The sequence below is a fragment of the Cherax quadricarinatus genome, chromosome 8 (genome assembly GCF_038502225.1).
Source record: "Cherax quadricarinatus isolate ZL_2023a chromosome 8, ASM3850222v1, whole genome shotgun sequence".
NCBI lineage: Eukaryota > Metazoa > Arthropoda > Malacostraca > Decapoda > Parastacidae > Cherax > Cherax quadricarinatus.
In genome coordinates, this window is record NC_091299.1 from 3,917,376 (window position 1) to 3,929,310 (window position 11,935).

At 40.7% G+C, this 11,935-nt stretch overlaps 1 protein-coding gene across 1 annotated transcript; it reads left to right on the forward strand.

Moving 5' to 3' along the window:
- The first annotated feature begins 8,119 nt into the window (after positions 1-8,119).
- Positions 8,120-9,977, forward strand: LOC138852433 (PE-PGRS family protein PE_PGRS45-like). Its single transcript, XM_070083089.1, has 2 exons — positions 8,120-8,220; positions 8,330-9,977. The coding sequence occupies exons 1-2, from the start codon at positions 8,199-8,201 to the stop codon at positions 9,874-9,876; spliced, it is 1,569 nt and encodes a 522-aa protein (XP_069939190.1). The 5' UTR covers positions 8,120-8,198; the 3' UTR covers positions 9,877-9,977.
- Positions 9,978-11,935: the final 1,958 nt, after the last annotated feature.

Consider the following 11,935-nt stretch of genomic DNA (forward strand, 5'->3'; position numbering starts at 1 on the left):
AGTGGCAGCAGGAGGAGGAAGGATCACAGTGGAACCATCCACTAGTGTAAGTAGGTCTTCGTCCAAAGGTTGGACCAGTATTGAAGAATTCCTTGTATCAAGATCCCATGATGTTGCAGTGTCTGACTGATGTGATACATGGTTTGAAAATCGACAAGTTGAAGATTTAGACACTGACGCCTTCTTGTTGATGTTCTTTTTATAGTTTCTTGATAATGTGAGCTCAAGTCACGAATGGCGCTTGGAATTTCGCTGTTTTTCGCAGTGATTGCTTTGCATATATCTCAGTGTCATCAGGAGCTATGCAATGCTGCAAGGCAACAACTGAAGGGGAAGTTTTCTCCGAGTGGTGCAGTGCGGGTCCGCTTGAGAAAGCTTCCCCTGCTATAGTTCCTACCTAGCAACATTGCATAGCTCCTGATGACGCACTGAGAAATGTGGAAGTACTTGAGCTAAAGATTTAGACCCCCGTAGCTTGACTTACATAGTTAAGATCGCCTGTGTGCAATTGTTTGCATATATATATATATATATATATATATATATATATATATATATATATATATATATATATATATATATATATATATATATATATATATATATATATATATATATATATATATATATATATATATATATATATATATATATATATATATATATATATATATATATATATATATATATATATATATATATATATATATATATACAAACGCTGATCTCTGGCCGGAGCAGACTCGAACCTACGAACTTTGGAACAAGGAACGCAGTGATTTACCATTCTCACCACACTGGACCAATACCTTGGCGCCTAGCTTACGGTAGACGTTGATCCTAGGCAGCCAGTTTTCAGGGAGAAGGCTTACAGCTTTTCATCTCATCCCCTGCATGCATCGACCAACTAGAGATTTTAACAATGCAAGGAATTCGCCTGCTCATGCGAATTCCTGAAAGCTGGCTGCCTTGGATCAACGTCTAGCGTAAGCTAGGCGCCAAGGTATTGGTCCAGTGTGGCGAGAATGGTAAAGCACTCCGTGCCTTGTTCCAAGGTTCGTAGGTTCGAGTCTCCTTCGGCTAAAGATCAGTGTTTGTGTATATTTCGCCTGTTCATGCTTACGGAGGAAAGATTCTTTTCCACTTCCCCATGGACAATAGAAGAAATAAAGAAGAACAAGAGCTATTTACAAAAAGGAGAAAAACCTAGATGTATGTATATATATATATATATATGCATGTGCGTGTCTGTGAAGTATGACCAAATTGTAAGTAGGAGTAGCAAGATATCCCTGTTATCTAGCGTGTTTATGAGACAGAAAAAGACACCAGCAATCCTACCATCATGCAAAACAGTTACAGGTTTTTGTTTCACAGTCATCTGGCACGACGGTAGTACTTCCCTGGGTGGTTCCTGTCTACCAACCTACTACCTACAGGAGGGGTGCTAATGTTGCAGTTTAAAAACTGTAGTGTAAAGCACTCTTCTGGCAAGAGAGTGATGGAGTGAATGATGGTGAAAGTTTTTCTTTTTCGGGCCACCCTGCCTTGGTGGGAATCGGCCAGTGTGTTAATAATTAACAATAATATATATATATATATATATATATATATATATAATATATATATATATATAATATATATATATATATATATATATATATAATATATATAATATATATAATATATATATATATATATGTCGTGCCGAATAGGCAGAACTCGCGATCTTGGCTTAAATAGCAACGCTCATCTTGCCATAAAGGACAAGCGAAAATTTGTGTATGCAATAATTTCGCCAAAATCATTCTGAACCTAACGAAAAAAATATATTTCACTGGGTTTGTTTATTATTAAATTATTGTAAACAAATCTAAAATATATTTAGTTGGGTTAGGCTAAAATAAATTGTTCTTGTTATAATAAGGTTAGGTAAGTTTTCTAAGATTCTTTTGGTTCAAAATTAAAAAAAATTACAATAACATTAATGAAAAAAAATATATCTTTAAACGTATAAAACAAAATTTCAGAAAGGACTTAATTTTAAATGTGTTCTTGCTAATTGACCAGTTTTACATATTCGGCACGACATATATATATATATATATATATATATATATATATATATATATATATATATATATATATATATATATATATATATATATATATATATATAAGTAGTACTGGAGGTGGCTCAGTGGCTTCTGCGGCTCAGTGGCTTCCTTTTCCTGAGCGGCTCCTCCTGAAAAGGGCTGCGGCTGAGTGGCTTCCTTTTCCTGAGTGACTCCTTTTCCTGAGTGGCTCCTTTTCACACCTATATGCTAATGACCTTGACCTCGCCCTCGAGACCACCTCGCCCTCGAGACCACCTCACCCTCAACCCCCCACCCACGCCCCCACCCACGACCCACCCCCGCGCCCCCTGCACCCCCCACCCGCGCCCCCCGCGCCCCCCACCCGCGCCCCCCACCCCCGATCCCCACCCGCGGCCCCCCCACCCGCGCCCCCCGCGCCCCCCACCCTAGCGCCAACCCACTGGCCCTGCCGTGCCCTTGCGCCCGCCCGCTCCCCTCGCGCCCGCTCCTCGCGCCCGCCCGCGCCCCTCGCGCCCACTCCTCGCGCCTGCCCGCGCCTTCTGCTGCGCCTTCTGCAGCATCGTCCGGATCGCCCCCGCTCCCCGAATTTTTTTCCGATTTTTTTCGAATTTTTTTTTTGAATTTCATTTTATTATGATCTCCTCGGATCAAATTTTTGAGGTTCCCCCCACTTTCACCCCCATCCCAATTTTTTTTGAATTTCATTTTCTTATGATATCCTCGGATCAAATTTTTGAGGTTCCCCCTCCCACTTTCACCCCCATCCCAAATTTTTTTTTTTGAATTTTATTTTCTTATGATCTCCATCTCCTCAGATCAAGTTTTTCTCGATATCAAAGACTCCATCTCCTCGGATCAAGTTTTTTGGATTCCCCCGCCCACTTTCACCCCCATCCCAAGTATTTCTCCTCCATCTCCTTGGATCAAGATTTTCTCGATAATACAAAGACTCCATCTCCTTGGATCAAGGTTTTCTCGATAATACAAAGACTCCATCTCCTTGGATCAAGGTTTTCTCGATAATACAAAGACTCCAATTCCTCGGATCAAGTTTTTCTCGAAATCAAAGTCTCCATCTCCTCGGATCAAGTTTTTGGATTCCCCCCTCTCAGGGTAAGCATTCAAATGAACTCCTCCTATGGGGCATGGTACTTTCTCTTACTACAGGTCTAAACAAGTGTGACGTCACCCCACCTGTGTTTACTCGGCGGTCAGTGACGTCACGTGATGACCTCACATATACAGGCTGAATCTTGTCGACTTCCCCCTATGTCAGTGACGTCACGTGATGACCGCACACCCAGGCTGAATCTTGTCGAGCAGACAATAACTTAAAATGCAGGATAACCCAAATAATTTCACATTTTTTTCTTTAATACCCACAAAAATCCACAATTTCTTTACAAAATACAACACAAGTCTAGACATTTTTCTCGTTTTAACTATTTCATCAGAAAAAGTCACCACAACACTTATAACCACTTTTCCATTAATTCACTAGTCACAATTTTACATATTACAAAGTTAATACACACACACACCGCACTTTACTTTGAACACCTTCAAAACACTCTCATAAATCATTTGAATACTCACAAAAATACCTTTGAACATTTCCGAACATCACTGAAACACTTCCAAAATATCATTTTGAATACTCCCAAATAAGATCTGGCATCTCTAATTTATCTGCACTTACACATTTCATTAAATTACAACTCATAACCCCCCCAAACTCCTCCCTCAGTCTCCAGACTTCACAACATTACCACAAAAACTAACTCAATCACTTTACTTTGAACATCACCAAAAAACACCATCAATTACCTTTGAATACTCCAAAAACATCATTCGAACACCCCAAAATCACCTCTGAATACTCCCAGAACACCTTCATAAGTACTCTTGCACATCATTTGAACACCTTCAAAAACACCTTTGAACATTTCCGAACATCACTGAAACACTTCCAAAACACCATTTGAATACTCCCAAATAAGATTTGACATCTCTAATTTATCTGCACTTACACATTTCATTAAATTACAACTCATCCCTCCAAACTCCTCCCTCAGACTCCAGACTTCACAACATTACCACAAAAACTAACTCAATCACTTTACTTTGAACATCACCAAAAAACACCATCAATTATCTTTGAATACTCCAAAAACATCATTCATCATTCAAACACCCCCAAATCACCTCTGAATACTCCCAGAACACCTTCATAAGTACTCTTGCACATCATTTGAACACATTCAAAAACACCTTTAAACATTTCCAAAAAACACTGAAACACTTCCAAAACACCATTTGAGTACTCCCAAATACACCACTGAATACTACTAAAACACCACTGAATACACTCAAAACACCACCAAAATCACCATAAACTAAGATCAACACCCACATCCCACAACACCCACAACCCACAACACCCACATCCCACATCACCCACAACCCACATCACCCACAACACCCACAACCCACATCACCCACACCCCACAATTTTTTTTCTCGTTTTAACTAATTTCATCAGAAAGTCACAACAACAACAACCCACAACTTATAATCACTTTTCAACAACTCTAGTTCGACAACAACACCCACAACCACATCACTCACAACTCACAACCCACAACACCCACAACCCACAATTTTTTTTCACGTTTTAACTAATTTCATCAGAAAAAGTCACATCAACAACCCACTTATAACATCTTTTTGGGTATCTCTATTTCGACAACATTACCCACAACCCACAGCACCCACAACCCACAATTTTTTCTCGTTTTAACTAATTTCATCAGAAAAAGTCACAACAGCAACCCGCAACTTATAACCACTTTTTCGGTATCTCTAGTTCGACAACAACGCCCACAACCCACAACACCCACAACCCACAACACTCACATCCCACAACACCCACAACCCACAATTTTTTCTCGTTTTAACTAATTTCATCAGAAAAAGTCACAACAACAACCCACAACTTATAACCACTTTTTCGGTATCTCTAGTTCGACAACAACGCCCACAATCCACAACACCCACATCCCACAACACCCACATCCCACAACACCCACAACCACAACACCCACAACAACAACCCACAACTTATATCCACTTTTTCGGTATCTCTAGTTCGACAACAACGCCCACAACCCACAACACCCACAACCCACAACACTCACATCCCACAACACCCACAACCCACAATTTTTTCTCGTTTTAACTAATTTCATCAGAAAAAGTCACAACAACAACCCACAACTTATAACCACTTTTTCGGTATCTCTAGTTCGACAACAACGCCCACAATCCACAACACCCACATCCCACAACACCCACATCCCACAACACCCACAACCACAACACCCACAACAACAACCCACAACTTATATCCACTTTTTCGGTATCTCTAGTTCGACAACAACGCCCAAAACCCACAACACCCACATCCCACAACACCCACATCCCACAACACCCACAACCCACAACACCCACAACAACCCACAACTTATAACCACTTTTTCGGTATCTCTAGTTCGACAACAACGCCCACAATCCACAACACCCACTTCCCACAACACCCACATCCCACAACACCCACAACCCACAGCACTCATAACCCACAATTTTTTCTCGTTTTAACTAATTTCATCAGAAAAAGTCACAACAACAACCCACTTATACCATCTTTTGGGTATCTCTAGTTCGACAACAACACCCACAACCCACAATTTTTTCTCGTTTCAACTAATTTCATCAGAAAAAGTCACAACAACAACCCACAACTTATAACCACTTACATCACATTCCTCATCCACATCACCCCTGAAACATCCTTCCTTATTCATTCCGTATATCTCCTAGTGTTGTTTTAACCCCGACGTCCCATCATGACATTAGGAGCGAGAGTGTAGTAGGTGGTGTTGGAGTGGTGATGGTTGCTCTGGCTCCTACGTCGTGATGGGCCGTCGGGGTTAAAACAACTCTAGGAGATATACGGAATGAATAAGGAAGGATGTTTCAGGGGTGATGTGGATGAGGAATGTGATATGCAACATAGGTGAGAAATGATAAATGCGGTATGAATATTCATACCGCAATATGTCAAGTATAGGTTTTGGTGTATGTCTTAGTTAAGATGTGTATGTCTTAGTTGGAGGTTAATGTCTTAGATTTGGTGTGTATGTCTCATGTCTTAAATTTGTGATTGAAATGTATAAGTTGTGGGTGTCTGTGTATTATTTTTTTTTTGTGATGGTGATATGTTATAGTGCTCATGTTATGTTACAGATGTTGGTGGAAGTGTCGTGGTATTTTTGTGTATGTCTTATTTTTGTGCGAATGTTTAAAAAATAAGTGTTTTCAGTGATCATAGTAGTTTTGAGATGCATGATCTTAGATTTTTGGTGATCTTGGTGATGAGTGTTGATAGATGATGGTAAACATGATATGGAATTGGTGATTGTGATTTTTGTGTGAATAATTATAAAAATGAGTGTTTTCTGTGATCTTGGTGGTGGGGTCATAAAATCTGGTAATCGTCTTGGATATAGTGTTCTTAGATAATGTAGGGTACAACAGGTTGAAACAAGGTGGGTTGGGTGTGATGTTAGCAACCACCAAGTAACACAAAGGGAGTGTGACGTCACTGGAGGTGAGCTCGTCGGTCGGTCCTGTGAGGTGTGACATCGTGTGTTGGTGGTAGTGAGGTGAGTGCGCTTAGATATTGTCAAATATGATTTTTTGTGTGAAATGTTTATAAAAATGAGTGTTTTCTGTGATATTAGTGATTTTTGAGGTAAGTGAACATGGGTGATTGTTGTTGGTGGTTGTCTTAGATTATGTGTGTGTACAAGATATGTTTTCAGTTGATGGTGATCATGTACTAAGTGTTTGCGTATTAGGTTTGTGTTCACGCTTTTTTTTTATGCGCCAATGGGGAGGGAGTTCTTGGTTATAGTATATATATATATATATATATATATATATATATATATATATATATATATATATATATATATATATATATATATATATATACATATATATTAGCAAGCAGTACAAATAATTATAGTATCCCATGTTTATAAAGTCAGAAGTTACTCTTCTGAAGTCTGAGTGAGTGAATGGATGGTCCTCTTTAACTTTATAGGAGATTGTGTAGACAGCTGATTCCCAGTCCTAAATGACTTGCCCAGATGCTCACAGATTCTGTGTGAGAGTGCACAGTGGGCATCTGTAAGCATCTGGACGAGTCATTGGGAGTTGGCTATTAGCTTTCCAGACCGTCTCTAACAGCGATTTCCTATATAGTAAAGGACCATCCATTCTAACTCACTTAGAATACTAACCTGTGTTCCTCGATGGCTTGATGCATTTTGTCTCAGAATCACCGTAAATATCGAAGATGAGACATCAACTGAAAAACACAACTTCAGCAAGTCAACTGTACACTCAGTCTAACAGTTATTCTCTTTTAATCTCTGTTGTCTTGTATTTTGTAATATTTTTGCTAACACGCTCGTCGTCTTCCAAAGAGGCAAGGTGAGCTGAAGAAGAAACACTTTCACCATCATTTACACTATCACTGTCTTACCAGAGGCTAACAGATACGACAATTTAGATGTCACTCTACACAAGACATATCCCACACCCTTCTTTCAGGGTGCAAACACTGTACTTTCCACCTGGAAGTAAATGGTATAAAATACCGAGACAATGGAAAAATAAATATATAAGCAGTGTAATGAGATCCTTTATTGATAACGGTTCGCCCACACAGTGGACTTCATCAAGTCACAAACAGATTGCACAGATAATTAATGGTTAATGCAGTAAGTCGGCGAGCCTGGTTAGCAATAGAGTGACCTTCCGGAATACAAATCGTAAAGGAGAGAGGAAGACAGACAGCCGAGGATACTGAAAGAGTATGGTGGGTGGGCGGAGCTTGGTGAGAGCCTGGGTATAAAAGACCCATCGAACTTCTCCACCAGCATCACTCTTCAGGACCTTCCTCCTCTAGCTGACTCAGGATCCATACTTCTCCTTTTTTTAAAGTTAGCTTTTCTGTAGCCGATAACAACAATGAAGGTTCTTCTGTTCATTGGTGAATATAGCTTAACTTTCAGTGTAGAAATAAAGTTTTATAAAAATTGATAATTTTGAGGGAATTTTGCTGTTTTATACAGTTACAACTACACAGTTTTCTTTTACAGTACTTCTAGGTGTGTCCATTGCTGACAAGCCTCCACCTACAAGTTACAGAGCTCCAAATGGAGGTTTCGGTAATGGGTTTGGTGCCTCAAATGGAGCCCCGAGTAATGGTTACACAGCTCCAGGAAGCAATGGCTTTGGAGCGACTCACATCAATGGAAATGAAGCTCCATCGGGCAATGGATTTGGACGCTCCTCAGGTAATGGGTTCGCAGGTGCTCCAAGCAATGGATATGGAGCTCCCCCAAGTAACAGGTATGGTCCCCCAACAGGTTCTAATGGACTAGATCAGGAACTGGTTGCTCTGGAGGAGAACATTCCCGGAGGCGGCGTCCCCGGTGAAGACTACCCAGTCTTGTCTTCTCCACCAGACACTGGCTTCTCTTGTGATGACCAGGCAGTGCCTGGTTATTATGCTGACACCGCTCCTGATGCCAGCTGCCAGGTGTTCCACATTTGCCAGGACCGTGCCCTCAGACGCCAGAAGGACTCATTCCTGTGCCCCAATGGTACCATCTTCAACCAACAGTACCTGGTGTGTGACTGGTGGTTTAACGTAGACTGTTCTCAGGCTGAGAACTTTTACTCCGTCAACGAACAGATTGGTGTTGTTCCCAGTGCTGCCTATGGTTATGGCCCCATTGCTAACGGTATTACCAATGGAATTGTCAATGGGAATGGTAATGATTATAATGGAAATGGAAGAAACGGGAACGGTGGGAATGGTAATGGTAGGAATGGAAACAATGGCTATGGATCCAATGAAAATGGAAAGAACGGAAATGGAGGTAATAATGGTGCCAGTGGTTATGCAACCAATGGAAATGGAGGTAGTAATGGAGCTAATGGTAATGGTGCCAGAGGTTATGCAACCAATGGAAACGGAAGGAATGGAAATGGAGGCAGAAATGGTGCCAATGGCTATGGATCCAATGGAAATGGAAGGAACGGAAATGGAGGTAGTAATGGTGCCAGTCGTTATGCAACCAATGGAAATGGAGGTAGTAATGGTGCTAATGGTAATGGTGGTAGTGGTTATGCAACCAATGGAAATAGAGGTAGTAATGGTGCCAATGGTTATGCAACCAATGGAAATGGAATTAATAGCAATGGAGGCAATAATGGTGTCAATGGCTATAGACCCAACGGAAATGGAATTAACGGAAATGGAGACATTAAAGGTGTCATTAGTAATGTCGCTACTGCTTATAGAACCAATGGAAATGGTGCTGGTAACGGTGCCAATGGTAATGGTGCCAGTGCCTATGCAACCAATGGGAATGGTGCTGGTAATGGTGCCAATGGTAATGGCGCTAGTGCTTATGGAACCAATGGAAATGGTGCTGGTAACGGTGCCAAGGGTAATGGCGCTAGTGCTTATGGAACCAATGGAAATGGTGCTGGTAAGGGTGCCAATGGTAATGGCGCTAGTGCTTATGGAACCAATGGGAATGGTGTTGGTAACGGTGCCACTGGTAACGGAAATGGTGCCAGCAATGGATATACCGCCCCAGCTCCCCCCTCCACTTCCTATGGAACTCCATTCTAAGATGACCTCTTCTGCCTCCTGTCGTCTGCCTCTTGTACGTCTCTGCTACAAAGGTTCGACTTTTGAATGGATGAAGAGCTAACGTTACCTTTCTTGTAAATATTTATACTGATACATACTATATATATATATATATATATATATATATATATATATATATATATATATATATATATATATATATATATATATATATATATATATATACATATATATATTGTATAATAAAAATTCTTGAATGCTGAGTACACTGATTTCATTCGCATCCTCCGTAAAATACCGGTTCTCTGGGTTATATATGAGGTTCGTATTAAGGTTCGCATTAAGGACACTAATTTTTGAAACAAGGATCACCTTATTGTCTTCAACTGGATTTATTGTGGGCTTAATGACCCTTGTGTAATAGACAGCCTCACAGGAAGGTTGAATCACGCAACCATCTCTCACAGGAGGGTTGAATCATGCAAAAATCCCTCACAGGAAGGTTGAATCAAGCAACTGTTTCTCACAGGTTGACTCAACCATCTCTCCCTCACAGGAAGGTTGAATCATGCAACTCTCCCTCACAGGAAGGTTGAATCATGCAACTCTCCCTCACAGAAAGATTGAATTAACAATCTCTCCCTCACAGGAAGGTTCAAGCAAGCAACTGTCCCTCACAGGAAGATTGAATTAACAATCTCTCCCTCACAGGAAGGTTCAAGCAAGCAACTGTCCCTCACAGGAAGATTGAATTAACCATCTCTCCCTCACAGGAAGTTTGAATCAAGCAACTGTCCTTCACAGGTTGAATCAACCATCTCTCCCTCACAGGAAGGTTGAATCAATCAACTCGCCCTCACAGGAAGGTTGAATCAACCAACTCTCCCTCACAGGAAGGTTTAATCAACCAACTCTCCCTCACAGGAAGGTTGAATCAGCCAACTCTCCCTCACAGGAAAGTTGAAACAACCAACTCTCCCTCACAGGAAGGTTGAATCAACCAACTCTCCGTCACAGGAAGGTTGAATCAACCAACTCTCCCTCACAGGAAGGTTGAATCAACCAACTCTCTCTCACGGGAAACTTGTATTGCCTGGTCTGTGGTCGCAAGAGTTAAGTTATTCTGAGATTTTCAATTTTATTTCTATTGAAGGTTAAACACAAGTCTCTCTCTCTCCCTCCATCTCTCCCTCCCTCCCTCCCCCCCCTCTCTCTCTCTCTCTCACTCTCTCTCTCTCTCCTCACAAGAGTAGATGATTCAGTAGATGGCACTAGGTGCCTCTGCGTTAGCAGAATTAGTCAAAATTAGAAGTGGAACTACTGTTATAAACAATTCTGAGTGGCAGTAGAGTAACAGGAGTAGTAAGATATAAAAAAAAGGTACTAATTTAGGAGAGATAGTTGCAGCCTACCCACGTCTTCCATTTGGTTGTAGCTAAACACTTTGATCTTAGGCAAAAGATCGAGAAACAATTCGGTTGCATCTCTCCTGTAAGTTTCATGATATTTTTCAAAATGGTATGGCATATTCCCCCGTCCCTCCTTGATTTCCACTCCGGAAATGGCCGGAGGGAGTGGGTGGCGAGGGAGCCTTTTGCTTCTCTATCCTTGTCTCAGAAACAGATAATACAGGATAGTCCTAAATCTAGATAGAAGTAGATAATTCTTCTTAGCAGATAGCCTCAGTGTGGACTCAATAAGTTCTCATTATTATGTATCCTCAGGTACTCTTATGTACAAATCTTAACCAGACAGGTTGCAACCGGGAGTCCAGGTTTGAGACCGGGACGCTGGGGCGATGCTTTGACTCTTAAGTATATACAAATATTGTGTCACACACATACACACACAAAAATAACATTTTTTACAGAAAATAAAGAAAAGTGTCTTCATAAAAACATTTAATATTAATAAACACCAGGACATATAAAATAAAGCCTACTGTAAGCAGAGAGAACTACAGAAGAAAAACAACCGGACATAAACTCACTGGAAGTGAACATATTTTCTTCTTCAACAACAGTTGCTGAGCTGTTGTGCATTAATTCCAGCTTAACCAAAGTGACAAAAGATAATG